A 17050-nucleotide genomic window follows, 5' to 3' on the forward strand; every position below is an offset into this window, starting at 1 on the left:
CAAATTTAATACATCTCTAAAGTTTACATCCCTCCCAGCTACATTCAAGACTCTGCCATTGGAGCCAGTGCTCAGACTGAAAGAGCCTCTGAAAGAGTCAGATCCCTACATGGTTTTACTTCGCATTGATAAACCAAAGAACTCTGTCTCCTCCCTTACCTAACATTCCATAAAACTGAACTCTATAGGGTCCCACTGTGAGTGAGACACACCTGGGAGACTCAGAGCAGAGGACTGGGTACGAATATGTTGACTGACTGAAGATACAAGTGCTTTGTGAGAGTCTCTGGCCCTATTTCCCAAGGAATCAACAAGAATCAGTAAAGCTGCCAAAGAGTCTAGAAGTGGTTGCTAAGCAACAAAGGATCTTCAGTCCTTTTGACCTATTTTGGCTCAGGGGTCCTACCCCACCCCCAGCCTACCCTGATTTCTTCTTTATAAGGAACTCATTAAACAGTTACACAGATACTCGCCACCAACCCAGATGAAGGAGTCCCTTAACAAAAAAGGCAGCCAAGGTAATATTACAGCTCAGGTAATCACTGGGGAGTCTCTACCCCTTTTGAGGGATTAAATGCACTTGATGGGGACCGGCACCCAACAGACAGGAACTGTACAGAGTTTCAGAAAACTCCCTGGTAGCTATCAGAGTACTTTCAGGAACTCTGTGCAGCTAGGCACATGTGGAAGTCAGAGGAAAACCTTGAGTTTCAGTCTTCATCTTTCATTTTGAGGCACAGTCTCTTTCTTGTTTGCTGGCACTTAAGCCACACTAGTGGGTCTTACCATCTCAATTGCTGTAACCAATACAATCCCCAGAAGCATGTCCAGAGGCTCCTAGGTGATAGATTATGTCAAGCAGAGAAACAACACCAATTATCTCATTCTGGAACTAGACTGTGAATTAAATGTCCCTAAATTGTTCGTTTTAGTATAAGCTTGTGGGGGGTGGGGGGTGGTTCAGGGATCAGTACTAGTTTTTATATTATGTGACATTTACTTCAATTAAAAAATAAAAATAAAAAATCATGATGCAGTATCCCAGATCTGCCTTGCTGTGGGGGGATCAGGCAGAGTACAAGTGCCCCAGGGTTCTGCACTGCCTACTGCCACCCACCCGGAGGACAGCTGCTGAGGGTTGTTGCTGTGTCCTAAACTCCTTTTCAACGCACCATAGCCAGAACCCTAAGAATAGAACTTCAGAACTCCCTACCTCTCCCAAAGGCAAGCAATTTCAATCTGAAGCCCTCAGAGAAAGCATCTACTGACGAACCCTGGCAAGAACATAAAATTCCTCTTTCAGAGAGAGATCTACATTTCACTGTAGGGACACCCAGGGAAGGGAAAGTAAGGAAAGAAATTCAACCAACACAAGATTCCCTGTGGATCTGTCTTCTGGAAGGGTATTTCCACATCAGTGTTGTCCAGGGCTCTGCATTTCCAAAAGAAAAGTATGGGATGAAAGACAAGCAAAGGGCTTCTTGTAGGAAAAATACCACAACCTTGGCTTCCCCTACATCCCCATGGACTCTGCGGGAAACAATAATAATAATGGCTTTCTAAGCATACAAAAGATATGTGGGGTCCACTGAAACCACAGGAAGCTGGACATGGTGACCCACATCTGTTATCCCAGTGCTTGAGAGAGTGAAGCAAGAGGATCAGGTTTGAGGCTAGCCTGGGCTACATAGTGACACCATGTCTCTAAAATAAAATGAAATAAAAAGGTTAAGTATAAAAACCTTGCATGGTATCATCAACTGATGGTTTTGTTTAGACTGCTGGCATATACTACTGAACTTGGACATCTCAGTGTTTCCTGTGTGAGACAAACTAAGTTAACTAAATTCCCTTTGGATCAGAATCGCTCAGAATAGATAGTGCCCCGTTTCTTCCTCCTTCTGTAAAAGGAAAAGAAAAATAATATTAAATCTACTTTTCTCCAGCTGAGAGTTTATTTTGGGCCTCATAAAATGCTAATATTAGCTCTCATTTTTCTGTCGCTCCTATTATTTCTCTCATTATGAGGCTTTTTGCACAGAGATAAAAGAATTCTCTTTTGCACAACTAGAAACCAAGAACAAACACTCAAAATGGCCAATTTTAAAGTGTGAAAATAAACACAGAGAAACACAGAAACCTGACAGTCAGAACTAATGAGGTTGTTCTTGAGGAGAAAAGAGCTAAGAATACCTTGTGAGAGTAAAGCATCTGAATGTTGCATTCTACTGAACATTAGGCCAACCCCTTTCCCTGTCCATGGAGGATGGAGAAGAACCTTCTGGAAACAGAACATTACACCTGTAATCAGGCACTTCAAAGAAAAGCTCTCTCACCAATGATGACATTAAAATTAACTTGAAAACCTTAAAAAAACACCAAGGCACCAGGCTATTTGGGGGAGTTAATCCCCCAGATTTGTAATGTGAGGCAAAGGGGCTAAATAGTTCTTTTTCTTTTTTAAGAAAAATAAAGAAAACATTTCTAATAAAAACAGTTGCTTTATTCTAATATTAATATAAGAAATATTCAAACATGCTAGCTTTTTTCTGTTTTTGGAGACAGGGCTTCTCTATGCAGTCTTAGCTGCCCTGAACTCACTCTGTAGACCAGGCTAGCCTCAAACTCACAGAAATCCTTCTGCCCCTGCCTTCTGAGTGTTGAGATTAAAGGAGTATCCCACCACTGCCCTGCTGTGACAACCTTTATTAAAACAAGCATATGCTAAGGCCAACATATGTTATTAAAAACCATGAGGGTCAACTCGAGCAGTATAAATTTTGGCCAGACTGTAATTCTTCAACAGTGCCCCCAGACAAAGGGCTACTTTCCTTCATTAATAAAGAAGGATTACAAATCAGTGAGGTGAAGGAAACATAGCCCAAAAGAAAATAAGTCAAAAATAAGAAATGTTCTCCCCCATTTTAAAACATATTTCAAGGAACCAGGAGGATGGCTTTATACATAATCAATCACCAAAAGCTGATCAGCAACCAGATGACATCAACATGCAAGAAGATAAATAAATAGTGTCGAGGCGCACAGTGAGGTACATCATCAATAAGGAAAGCTAAGCAAAATGGGGGGGGGCTGGGAATCTGTATTTCAGAATCCACTGTGTCCTTTTTAGCTTCTGGTCTCCCGTAAAAAAGGACTGTGGGAGGTGAGTTGGTGCATCGGATAAAGGTACTTGCCAACCTGAATTCAATCCCTGGGATCAACATGATGGAAGAAGAGAGCGAAATGCCAAACGAGGTTCTCTGACCTTGGAAACACTCAGTTCTAAATGAGATGTCCGGTTTCTAACCCCTCCCCACAGGGTTCAGGGAAATAAGCAGAAAAGGAGGAGGAAAGTCTGGGAGAGCCAAGGGATGGAAGTCACCGAGGAAACAATGTCTTCTCCACACAGGGTGATGCACATGTGAATGCACAGAGACTGTGGCAGCCTACACAGCCTACACAGGTCAAAACCAGACGCTGTCCCCGCACTGAGAGGGGGAAGTGGACATGAGCCCCCACTCCTAACACAGAAACTATGACCAATTGACAACTGCTTACAAAGAAAACAATTAGGGTTTTTCCCCCCAGTGGAATATTACTGGGTATACAGATCACACTTAAGAGCAGAGGCCAACACAAAACAAACTCGATGGTATTTTCGGAAATTTCTTTGGTCTCATCTTGGTTTTTTTGTTTGTTTGTTTGTTTGGTTGGTTGGTTGGTTGGTTGGTTGGTTTGGTTTGGTTTGGTTCGGTTCGGTTCGGTTCGGTTCGGTTCGGTTCGGTTTGGTTTGGTTTGGTTTGGTTTGTTTGGTTTGGTTTGGTTTTGAGCACTTTTCACCCTACTGGTTGTTTGCTTGTATGCTATGGTTCCCCATTTTGTGCTTTTGTGGTGTTTGCTTATGTGTATGTGTATGTCTTTGTATGTATTATTCTCGTGGTTTTCCTTTGTTCTTAACGTTCTAGTTGATTGGTTGGCTGGTTTTTATTTGTCTGTTTCTTTCTTAAAGAGAAATAGAAAAAAATAAGTCATGGAATTGGGCGAATGGGGAGGGTCTGAGAGGAGGTGATGGAGGGTGGGGAAACCCTGATCAGAAAACATCATATTTTTTTAATTTAAAAAAAGAAGTTCATCTCTGAATTCCACACTTATACTAGGCCACATACACACACACACACACACATACACACACACACACACACACACAAATAATGTCATTTTTAACTAGAAGAATTCAAAACCAAATTAGGAACTTGATATATTCCCTCCCTTGTAATTCCACCCAGCTCAGGAAATTCAGCCCATAGAGAAGTTTCAGTCTGCCTCTGAAACCCAGAAGTAATTACAAATCCTTCTTTAAATTAACTACAAGAACCAAATAAGTACCAGCGTTGTAATTCTAAAGGATGTTCTTGGCTGCAGGAGCTGTGAGCAAAAGATAGCGGTGTCTCTCACTTTCAAAGCTCCCCCTCTTGCTCATTTCCTCACCCTCTTTTATATTTCAGGTTGTTAGCCTCGCCTTTAAGCCACCTCTCCAGCCTCCTCACCCTCTTTTAAAAGCCCGTCTTTTTCCTTTTTCTTTAACAAAAAAAAAAAAAAGTTTACTTTTTTCAAAACCAGCTTGAAGCATCCATCCATTCAGAAACTAAAAGCTGGCCATCCCAACCACTAACCCACCCTTTCCTACACAAGTCTGACTGTACTGTGAAAGTTAGATGGAGCAGGTCAGGATACCTGAGCTCAGCCTGTCTGTCACCAAATTGGGAAGTTAAACACTTTTATATAGACCAATAGGGTTGGTTAGGGTTAGGGTTAGGATGGGGCTGATATTTGCCAGGGCTTCTTCAAAGGCCTCTCTTAATCCTTCCAGCCATCTTACTAATGGATGAGAAAATCACTCTTAGAAAAGCTAAATGAGCTAATAGTCACTTAGCAGAGACTGCCCCCCCACACACACATACATACCAAAACCTTGCAGGTTACCATTTCCCTCCCCATTTCTTCCCCCTGATGCATGGGCTTTCCTAGAAACAGGTGTCCAGGTACACCCACCAAGGGCAGAGATAAAAGAAAAGGCTGCAACCTGCCCTGGAGTACTCTGACCTCAGGAGCTGCGCAGATGGCGCTATCAACAAGCTTGAGGACCCGAGCTTGGACCCCCAGTACACATGTAAACAGTCAGGCATGGCATCTGGGAACCCACTACTGTGGAGGTGGAAATGGGAGAACTCTGAGATCTCACTGGCCAGCCAGCCTAGACAACCCATGAGCTCCAGCTCCAGTGAGAGATCCTGTCTGAAAAAAAGAAAAAAAAATCGAGTGTAAAATAATTGGGGAAGACACTAGTGGCCTCATGGCCTCATGTTCTAAGAATTCCTTTCCTTGGGAGACAATGTCCACACACTTCATATAAGGTCCTAAAGGCCAACTAAAATATGCTTCCTCCAAAGTTCAACCTGCAGAACTAGTGAGTTTCCTGCCTTACTGACAGAGCATGGGTAATGGGTTACTTACAGAAGCATTGGTGACCCCAAAGTACCCACACTGGAAAGTCTTTATCCGGCATAATGGTTTCCATAGCTGCATAGATGGATACACTCCCCACCCCCTTAATTAGCCTGTATTAGTGTGGTGGTTTGAATAGGTTTAACCCCACCCCAAACCCCATGACTCATGTGTTTGAATGTTTGACCCATGGGAAGTGGCAATATTAGGATGTGTGCCTTTGTTGAAATAGGTGTGGTCTTACTGAAGGAAGAGGAAGTGTGTCACTGCAGTGGGTGGGTTTTGAGGTCTCTTTGCTCAAGTTCTGCCCAGTGTGGTTAGAGAGTCTCCCCTTGGCTGTCTCCTCCTGGATGGCTTCAGATCAAGATAGAGAACTCTCAGCTCCTCCAGCACTATGTCTGCCTGCTGCCACACTTCTTGTCATGATGATAACAGACTGAACCTCTGAAACTGTAGGCCAGCTCTAATTAAAGATGTGCCTTTTCTAAGAGTCGCCTTGTACATGAATTCTCTTCACAGCAATGGAAATCCTAACTAAGACACCTAGCCTATAAACTCTAGCGCCTAAACCCTGGTGGTTAAAGCTCTGGATGGTTAGGGCAAAATTCTATACAAATGTGAAGCTTGGAAGAGTGGCTAGAATCTCAGATGAAGAGCCAATAACCTTTACCACCTCTTCTATCTCTGAGTGAGTATCAACCATCTACAGGCACGCCCCTGCTGGTCTTTTACAAGCAGGTCCAGCTGATTTGACAAAGATTTTCCTCAGTAGAATAAGTTCTAGAATACCCCCACCTATGTACATATGGGAAAACACATACATACACACAAAGATTTACAGCAAGACCACTGCCTCTTTTTTAGACAGGATCTTGCTGTGTAACCCAGGCTGGCTTCAAATTTACAGTGATTCTCCTGCCTCAACCTCTCCAAGTGGTAGAATTACAGCCATGAGCCATTCAGCTAGGAACTCTGTTTTTCTTTCTGTACACTAGGCTAGAGAGAACAGGAGTAAAAACTGGTCAGGCACATAGGGCAGGGGCCCCTAAATCATACCTGTGTCTGCTCTGGGGTGGAGGAGGGCACTGGGTATCCTCTCTGTCACCCTCTATATTATTCCTCAGAGATGGGATCCAGTCATCTTCCCGTCTTCATCCCCCAGAAATCTGGGGTTACAAATGCATGTGGCTTTTCACATGGGGACTGGGATCTGAATTCAGACCCTCACAATTGAGCATCAAACTCACTTACCTACTCTGACATCTCTCTGCCCTTGAAAAGTTATCTTAACGGGTTATTAGAAATATAAAAGCTAGGGTGACTGCATGTGTGTTTGTGTGTGTGTGCAAGCTCATGTATATATATATACATATACATATACATATATATACACACACATATACATAGCTCAGCAATTAGTAGTACTTTCTGTTCTTGCAGGGGATCTGAGTTTGGTTCTCAGCACCCACATAGGTATCTCACAACCACCTTTATTTCTGGCTTCAGAGGATTCAACACCCTCTTCTGGATTTCACAGACACTCACACAAACACATGTATACATGCACACAAACAAACATATACATAAACAAAAACTAAAATCAATCTTTTGAAAAATATTGGAATATAAAAAAAAAGATTTTCAAGAACAGGCCTGTTAAGAATCCTCAGGCACTGACCTAAACATGGCTCCTGCCCTCACGATCAAGAACTGTTTTCTGTGGGTCCCACAGTTGTGCCCTACCTGCGGCCAGCTACTTACGGCACTATTCTTGAGAAGCACCTCTGGAGACTGAGGGAAAACCTGAATAATTCTCCAGATTTACCTCATTCCACCTGCTCAGGTGCATTTTCTTGCACTTTGTAAGAAAGCACCAGTTTCACTCTTAGGTCAAAATGGCGGGCGGACCTGCAGTTGCAGCGTCAAGCAAGTGGCGGGATGGTTTTCGAAAGTGGTATTATAATGCTGCAGGATTCAATAAACTGGGGTCAATGCGAGATGATACATTACATGAAACTGAAGATGTAAAAGAAGCCATAAGAAGGCTTCCCGAGGACCTTTATGATGACAGAATGTTTCGAATTAAGAGAGGCCCAGACCTGACTATTCCCGAGGACCTTTATAATGACAGAATGTTTCGAATTAAGAGAGGCCCTAGACCTGACTATGATGCATCAGATCTTGCCTAAGGATCCGTGGACAGAATATGAGGAGGACAAATTCTACCTTGAACCCCAGATGAAAGAGGTTATTCGAGAAAGAAAGGAGAGAGAAGAGTGGGCAAAGAAGTGATCTCGTAGTTAAAATCTGTGGATGTGCCTGATCTCACCAGATTTTTAATGAAGTTATTTCAACCTGAATCACAATTTAAGAATTATTTGCTCTACATATGCCTCACTTTAAATAAATGTCTGTTGTAACCATAAAAAAAAAAAAAAGCACCAGTTTCAGGGCTAGAGATAATGCCTCTGTTGTATGGGTCACTATGGCAACTGCCGGTGAAGTGTGGGCCATGTGCGTTGATGGTGGACCAGTCCTGACCGAACTTCCACCATGACTCACCCCATAAAGATCCCAAAGCCCTAGCCTTGAGGAAGAAGATTCGAGAACAGCTCTCTTGTCTTGGCATGTGACCACTTCAAACTTTTGCAGACACATCCTCTCAGCAATGGACGTAGTACACAGGCAGTGCAGGCTCATTTTGGTAACTGCTGGATATGGCTCCTGTGTGGGCACAGAGGGGCCCTTTTCTATCTGGGGTGGAGCTTCTTTAACTGGGAGGGTGAGGAGTCTCCTGTTCAAGAAAAGGGCTCTAAGATGCACACCATGATGGGTGACTGACAGTAGCTTAGTGAGGTCAGTCAAAGCAATCAGTCGGGGCTGGAGAGAGAGAGTTCAGTTGGCTAAGTGCTTGTCTTGAGGGCACGGGGACCTGGATTCCAGCCCTGGAAATTGGGAGAAGTGATGCATTTTTATAATCCCAATGCAGAGACAGGCAGACCCCTGGGGCTCGTGGGCCAGCCAGACTAGCCTATTTGATTTGGCTGGCTCCGGGTCAGTAAGAGATCCTGTCTCAAAAACAAGGTAGATGTCAGCCAAGATCATCCTCTGACTTCCAAGTGCATGTGTATACACAGGATGACCAGTCCATTCACCCTTTGTCCTTGCTGTTGGGTGTGGAAGGTCAGAAGGGAAAACTACTGGAGCTGAATGTCTTTTATGGGTGTCTTCAATGGGAACATCACAGACTGGATTTTTCTAAGTCATCACTACCTTTGAGGCTAGCATCTGAATCCTAGCTTCCTGGAATCAAACCTCCAAGGAAGGAGTTACCAATGGAGAGAGCACCCAGGTTCTGACCCAGGGACCCCACAGTGTCACTCTCTCCACTCAGAGACCACAGAGAGCCTGTCTGGGAACTCCCGGATTCAGAAACTGACCACCTTTGAGTACAAATGACAAAGAGTGGATACGAATGTCTTCTTCTCTCTGCTTCACGTTATATGCTCAGGAGTTGGGGGTGGGGTCATCTCAAACCTGACAACAGCAGAGCATGTAGTGCTACCAGTGCCCAACCCTAACACAAACTAATGGGTGAGTCAGAGTCTGGGGGACAGAGGACACCAAAACTCAGACACTCATATCTGTTAAAACTCCATTACACTTTAATAAGCCAAGACTGACCTCCAGTGTAGGTGAAAGGGTTGTAGGTGGAGTAACTAGGAAGACATCTTGTCTATAAGACTCTCCTGCAAGAGGATGTTCCTCTGCGGGCAGGATTCTGCAGCGGCTGTTCTGGGTTGAATAACTCTGACCACAGCTGCCTCCCGAGCTTGGAGAGGATGTCTAAAATTACAGCCAGACATTCTGCTTTCTGACTCAAATGCCCTTCAACTGAAGGCTAGGTTTTCTTCCCCTGTGGATGCCCATGAAATGAGGACACAAACAAAGCCACCCAGGATGCTGGGTACCATGTCATGAGATACTTAAGCAAAGATGCTAAAGACGGGAATGTATTTTGTCAAGTGGCCCGTGGAAGGTGATGTTTCCTACGAATGGCTGAAAATACCATTCACAGATATAAGAAAAGCGTAGAAAAATCAACGGGTCCCTTCTTTTCTTGAAACTGTTACAAGAATTTTGACACTTAAAAAAAAAAAAAAAAAAAAAAACTCTTTCATTTCAAAGGAAATGTCAGCTCACTGGAAATTTCACTCAGCAGACCTTTGTTTAGGAATAAAAGAACAAAAGTTGTAATAGTTCATTTGTGGCTTTAAAATCTTATGACTTGGTAGTCCTAGCAGAGAGAAAGCCTTGAACCTGTTTAGTGAAGGAAAACAGCCAGACACTGACTTAACTGTTGAAACTTGATCTTAAGAAATAAGAAAAAAAATAGAGAAAAATAAGGGATTTTTCTTATACTTTCTATTCGTGCAGCACTTTGCTCTGCCCCAAACATTTTAAACAGCCATTCTTTTGCCCACAGTGCATGCCTGTAATCCAACACTAAAGAGGCTGAGGCAGGAGGAACCCAAGTTCTTACACAGTCTGTGCTATGTAGTGACAATGAGAGGGTGGCAGAGACAACGAGACAACTCCGTGAAGAAAGGTACTTGCCACCAACACTGACAACCTAAGTGTGGTTGACCCCTGAAACCCACATCGAGGGAGGGGAGAACTAACATCTGAAAGTCACCTTCTGACTTTCCTGCTACCACATAAATGAAGGAAGGTGGAAAAAATGTATTGCTATCTCAGTTCTCAGACATGTCTTTATGCTTCTGAGATTCTCACTTGTGATTTCACAGTTCCCAGAAAGAAATATGGTAGGTAGTAGTAGTCCATTTCAGAGATAGGCACGTTGAGGTTTAGGGACAGTGAGAGTGCAAAACAATTCACAGAGAAGCCACAGAAAGAAAATGAATTTAGATACTGCATTAACGACTGTGAGTTCACAAATACCACAAAAAAGCGCACCTCTCATGGGCTCCCGCATGTGCTGGTGTGTGTGCATGTGTGTTAAGAAGTCTGATGAACTGCAAAGAATCAGACCCCTTAGCTATAGCAAATCTCAGAAACTGGAATGTCACTCGGTCCACTAATGGCATAAAATTTACAAGACTGTTTCCATCCCCAGCAACTGCAAAAAAAAAAAATAATCAGTCAGAAGTGGATTTGTTCATCTGAAACATTGTTTTGAATTAGCATGCTTGATCAGAAGAGGAGATTCTAGAGTCAGCTTATTGAGTTCCATTAACTTAAATACAAAGCAGCTATTAAGTGTCGCCCTTTTTCTCCAAGTGCAGAATTTGATACATTTCTGTTGTCATTTCAGAGGATAAGTTCCTTAGGGAATGTGTGATTAAAATAAAAAACGAACTAAACAAACAAGCAGGTGTCTCACCGCTTGCATATTTGGTAAAGGATTATTTCATTAGAATAAAATAAGTTTTACAAACAAATACAGTCCACATTAAATAATCCAGAGAATTCTATCACTGAACCACCATGTTCTCAGACCAAGAAGGCAGATAGATGCCTCCGTACCTCTCATCAGAATGGGACAACAGTCCCTGCCTCTTGGGGACTTGGGGAAGGGGAGAAGGGGTTGGTTGGTTGGTTGGTTGGTTGGTTGGTTGGTTGGTTTTGAGACAGAATCACTCTGTAGCCCAGGCTGGCCTGGCTCTCTGCCTCCATGTCCAGAGTAATGGGATGACAGGTGTGCACCACCATGCCCAGTTCATTTCTCTCATTCAGTCCCATTCCCTTGCCATTCTAGTAAAGTGTCCCAATAGGACCTGTAATCATAATGATTTGAGTGAGCAAGAAAAGGGATAATGAAGGTAAGGGGTTGAGCTGCAGATGCATCCATCATTCAGGGACCAGCATGTGAACCTCCCATCGGCAGGCATCAAAGGAGGGAGTGCCCAGGTTGCTTATCAGCTTGGCTGAATAAAGAATGGAAGAGGGAAACCAGCAGGCAAGTCTCCAAAGCTGCCAGCAGTCAATCGCCATGGTCACCAGGCTCTTCCTGACAAACATAGCAAGGCAGTTTGAAGATGAGGAAACTGCACCCCAACCACCTCCATCCATCACATCTCATCACAGGTTTAACAGAAGCGGTTTGACTTTAAACCTGCACCACCCCATTTCCAGATCCTGTAAGGGCCCGGGAACATGGAAGACAGGCGACTCATCATTATGAGGTTTTACTACTGTTGTTTTGTTTACACTTCCCAAAACAAAATGAAACCTCAGAGATAGCTTGTAATGTTGCCATGAGCATGAATTATCTTTGTATGTGGAAGAGGATGTCACTGTGAAGAGACAGGTACATTTCCAATCTCAGTGCTATGCAGTGAGCCTCAGGTTCCCACCAAGCACTAGTTAACATCGGTCCCCTTATCTGTCACTAACCATGAATAAGTTTGGGGTTTGCTTTGCATTTGGTTTTGAGGCACAGGCTATTGTAGTCCAGGCTGGCCTTGAGCTTGCTACGAAGTCACAGATGATATTAGACTCCGACTCCCAGGTACTTCCACTCCACCACCACACCCAGCACATGTTTATATGCAGGTTTCTGTTCTTTTGTTTTCTTTTTCAGTCTTCTCTGCTAAGGCTGCCTTCTGCGTATTGTTTTCTGATACCGCAGAAAATGAGAAAGAATAATGAGTCTTATGGCGAGCTCGTGAGAGATTCAATTAAAATCGCCAGGAATCAATTTCTTATGGGCTATAAAGCTCTGACTCCTCAGTAAGTTCTTCTGAGGAACCGAATCTAATCAAGTTCCCACTTTGCTCATCTTTATTGTTAGACTTGCAGATGCCTTACTCTCCCCACTCCCAGAGCACGTTGTGTTACTTCCCATCGGGTGGGCAGACTCACACAGCCAAACCTGCCTTGAGCAGGCACTGAAGAAGAAAGCCAACTCTGTTGGGAACCAATTGCTTCTGGAATAGTGATGCCCCTACTGGATTAATTACCTTAGATATTGAACCAAATATGTGTGTTTCTCTGTTACCATCTTTGAATATTTCCTATGTTTCTTTTTAGAGTCACACAACAATGTCAGAGTTGGACTAAAGGCCCAATGCCTAATCAGCTTTCTCCTTTTACCTAAATTGGTATCTCTTCTCCTATCTGCTTCTACTACACCCTGAGTTAAATCACCCATTTCTCTCAAAGAAGGAACCCAGGCATGCAAACATAGAGGCAGTCAGACATCTCGATTCTCCAGGAAAAGCTATCACCCTCCAGAAGAGAAAAAAATGAGTATAAATCCATCCTCTGACTTCAACCTACCGGTCTCTCTTTTACAAAGACCAGATTTGGTCCCTGATGGTTTGGACAGCTCCAGGAGGCATTTCCTCACAAGAATGCCCATGTGTAACATCTGCTAGATCTTCATACCACACATCCCAGCAGTATCCTCTCCTTCCCCTGAGGAAATTAACACTTACTGAGAAACCAGTTAACAAAGAAAAGAAATAAAGCATTGTGGGTCTCCAATTTTTGCCATTATGGGGGCACAAAATGTAATAAAGCTGTCTGCCAAGGTCAAGCATCTTTCTCCCACTCACCTCTATTTAAACAAATGAAAGCCTGTCCCACCGGAAGGGTGGCCTTCTCCTCATTTAAAAGTAGAGTTGCTCAGAACAGTCTTAAAGTCTTCAGTGTATTAATTTATACAAAACAAACTCCTCCACCCTCAACGTAATAAAGAAAGCCGATTCCAGATATGTTCCATTTTCCTGTGGTTTGATCTAGCTGTTTCAGATGTGTGTGTGTGTGTGTGTGTGTGTGTGTGTGTGTGTGTGTTTCATCTTCCTAGAGGATCAGCTGTGCGCACACAACAAGCTACAAATTCAACACTGAAAAATGTTAGTAGGCTCTAAACACACTTGTAAAAAAAAAAAAAAACAAAAAAAACAAAAAAACAAAAAGCGGCGTTTATTTTCCGTCAGATCCCTCTCGGACATTTCCAGTTCAAGGACGGTTGCTGGCCACCTCCCATCCTTCACAGGGTCACAGCTTCCTCAGACTCCCCGGTGCCCTGCTTGTGTCCTGACTGCGAGTGTGGCCAGCCAGAAGGGCGACTCGGCAAGCCCCAGCTTGATGCCCTCGAATGTCTCCACCTGTTCCAACATCGCCACCACCCAAGCTCAGAAAGGGTTGGCTGCAGGCCAAAGGAGGCAGCTGTCCTCTCAGCCTCCGGCTGCCTTCCGGGTAGAAGAAAGGAAGGAAAGTGCCCCGCCACCTGGCACAGAATCCATTATCCTGCCCCCCAAGTAATGCATTCTTGACCTACAGCGGGTCCAGTAGAACCAAGAACAGAGCCCAACTGGACGTTGAGCCCACAGGGAACTCCCAAAACTGACTTCTCCGCTCTGCCTCAATAGGCAACATGCCGATGCTCAGCCTGGGCATCCAGGAAGGGGCGCGCCACTTGGTGGCCAATGACAGATCTATGAGTGCCAGGGATGGGGTGGCTGCCGGGCCCTGGAGCACAGGACACGCCCCGAGTGCCCTGGCTGGCATCGCCAAGGAACTGAGATGGGCAGCAGAGCCTCACTTGAAGGGTGGGCCTCGGGTCTGCATCTACAAACTCCCTTCCTAAAGTAACAGAAGCTATTATGTGGAGTACAGGAGCCCTAGCGGCAGAAGTGTCTCTGAGAGGCTGGAGTGTCCACTTACCTGGCAGTCGGTGCCAGAAACCCCAGCGGGACAGGTGCAGCTGTAGCCGGGCTCAGCATCGACCGCGGGATGCTCTTGGTCGGTCACCGAACGCGGAGTGCACACGCCCCCGTTCCGACAGGGCTGCGAGGCGCACGGTCCGGGAGCAGGCAGGGGCGCGGCGGGCACTGGGCTGGCCAAGCAGCCGCTTTGGGGCCCAGCACCCAGCAGCAGCGGCAGCAGGGCCAGCACGGGCAGCAGCCGGGCACCGGGCGCCTGGGCGCGGCGGGGAGGCATAGCGAGCTGAGAGGACGCAGAAGCTGGAGCGGAGCTGGGCGCGGTGGCGGCGGCGCTGCTAGCAGTGGAGATGGCGGTGGCAGCGGCGCCAGCGGCTGGTGCTGCTCAGCGGGACCGGACGCCTCCTGCAGCTGCGGGAGCCCGTGGTTCCCCGGGCAACCGCGGGCGGGGCCGGGGGCGGGGCCCACGGAGGCTGGGCGCCTGGCGGGAGGACCCGGGATAGGAACCCTTCTGCTTCGCGTCTCAGCAAGTTGCAAGGAAGACTGTCCTCGGTCCCCAGCCTCAAGGGGTCAGAGTCGTGGGTGTGTCCAAAGGAAGGCAGGAAGGCACAAAGGTGGGGGCCCTCGGCTGGGAGAGGGGAGAGAGGCGATGCTGGAGTGGAAAGTGAATGGAGAGACCGCTTCAGAAGGCTCGTAGCTACCACTCGCGACCTCTTGGCGCAGAATCTGTGAGACCGCAGCAGGACCGGCCTGACCTTATTCTCACGGGTACTCCACCCGTTCCCACAATACTTGCCCCTGTCCCCAGCACTCACAGCTCTCTCACGCCACCAGCGAACCCAGCGGACCTCTCAAGGACCTGACCTTGTACATCCAAGACCGGGGCCCTTGTCCTTGGTGCTGAACCGGCAGTTTCCTCTCCCGGCCTTGCCCAGCTCGCAGCTCTTGCGGTGACAGAAAGTGGGAGATCAGAGTACCCAACCCTATTTTAAAATATAGGTTAAAACTGAGACTCAGACCGACTGCGTCCCAGGCTGAAACCCAATGGGTCTCTTGATTTTCCTCCCAGAACACTGTGGGAACCTTCGTACCCTTTCAGCAGACATTTGCTACTGAACTCTTCGGGAAAGGAGATTTCACAGTGACCTACTTCGAGGGCTGTTGTATCCTCCCAGTTAGGCTGCTTCTGGTGTAGCAGAGATGGAGGTCAAATCCGCTGGGCAAAACTCAGCTTTGTCTCCACTCACAACCGCCTTTCACGGCCTTTACTATGAATAGACTCTTTAAATCTAGTTACCCCTGTCTATGCAAAACTTAAAGCGAGGAGGAGTAGCCAGCCAGGATGGCTCGCATCGTCGGTATCCCAATAATAGGAAGGCTGATACAGCAGGGTATTATATATATATATAGTAGATCAAGCTATGTCTTGACTGCCTAGGAAATTCAAGGTCAACTTGGGCTATGCGAAACCCTGAAGAAGGAGAAGAGAAGAGGAAGAGATGGAAAGAAGGGGAGAGAAGGGAAATAAGAAAGGAGAGAGAAACAGAGGAAAGGAGAATAGGGAAAAAGAGAAAAGGAAAAATGACTCTTTTGCATTAGCATACTGAGCAAAATTTCTAGAAAACACAAAAAGATTTTGTAAAACACTATAATAAGAAAGTAGAGACTTCAAGAGAGCCTTATAGATGCCACTGATCTAGTAGCACGGGGTTGGTGAAAGCCCTCTAGTGGAAGCAGAACGAATTGCCTGGCCTCAACCGAGCCTGTTTAGATCTCAAATCTCAAACCCCTGTGTTTAGAAGATACTTAAAGCTAATGTGTTATAGAATAACCCCAAAACCTAGACAGATCTGTCCCCAACAGGGTTAATGCATGGAGAGAACTCCAATGGTACCTGCATTTCCCTCCCACCTGCTGGGATTTTACTTGAAACTTCTTAAAATCCTAATTTTGTGCCACTCCAGCGCCCTCTGCTGGCCCTGGTGTCACCATTCGGGGGGGGGGGGGGGTTCTTGTGCTCTCTGGGCCATTACCAGAAGTTAGAGGAACTTCTCCCTCCTAGAGTAACAGCTAGGGCTGCTCTTCCTTCTACCAAGATACAAACAAATAAAAGCCAACGAACATGTTTTTTAATCAAAAATATTATGAAAAATTAAAGGCACATTTCCATTTGTTAAGTTTTTTGCCTAAGCAAATCCTTTTTTAATTTCTTAACACTTTGAAACAGGGACCTAAAGAGCTTATATTCTAATGCCAATTTCTGAATTTTCTAGGTAACGTCATTGGGGTTTGTCTGTTTTTTTTTTTTTTTAAAGTATTATGTCTTTAATCTGTAAGGGCATATTACAGGGATGACACACATTACCATACCGTTTTGTCTAGGAGTACATGCTAAATCTTCCAGTTACCAGAGGGCTCTTCCAGATTTACTCATTAACTAAATTTGCCTGAAAAATAGAATAAAACATTGACTCACCATGGATAAAGAGAACTGACAGACCGAAGAAAAGATTCCATCCAAGTCCAGCATCATGAAGCAATGAGTTAATTGGGGTTGTTCACAGGGATATTTGTGACACAGCTATGCCACCAGCAAGTCACCTGAGAGACAGATACACCACAGAGAATTCCCACTCACTCTGATCAATTGTCCAATTCTCATATAGTGGCTCTCGAGGAAGAAGGAGGTCATAAGCATCCCATGTATCTCCCCCCTCCAGGATAGACTATTAATAGATCACATCTTATGTGAGACATCACAGCTGGTTTACTTTAAGATACTGACAGTCATGTTGAATCCAGAGGAGACAGTTATGCCCATGAACCACATATGCAGAGTCATGTGGTTGGTTCTG

At 45.2% G+C, this 17050-nt stretch overlaps 1 protein-coding gene and 1 pseudogene across 2 annotated transcripts in view; one reads left to right on the forward strand and one right to left on the reverse strand.

Annotated features, from left to right (window-relative positions):
• Positions 1 to 14475, reverse strand: part of DNER (delta/notch like EGF repeat containing) — a gene marked incomplete at both ends in the record, with an annotated part of 276755 nt that extends 262280 nt beyond the window's left edge. The window contains one exon of the mRNA XM_080933397.1: positions 14200 to 14475. Within this exon, the coding sequence (XP_080789523.1) occupies positions 14200 to 14475 (276 nt within the window). The remainder of the gene's footprint in view (positions 1 to 14199) is intronic.
• LOC308433366 (cytochrome b-c1 complex subunit 7-like) lies at positions 7401 to 7919 on the forward strand (annotated as a pseudogene). The gene has a single exon. The product of its transcript is annotated as a cytochrome b-c1 complex subunit 7-like (transcript).
• Positions 14476 to 17050: the final 2575 nt, after the last annotated feature.

Source organism: Micromys minutus, assembly GCF_963924665.1.
Source record: "Micromys minutus genome assembly, chromosome: 19".
Taxonomy (NCBI): Eukaryota; Metazoa; Chordata; class Mammalia; order Rodentia; family Muridae; genus Micromys; species Micromys minutus.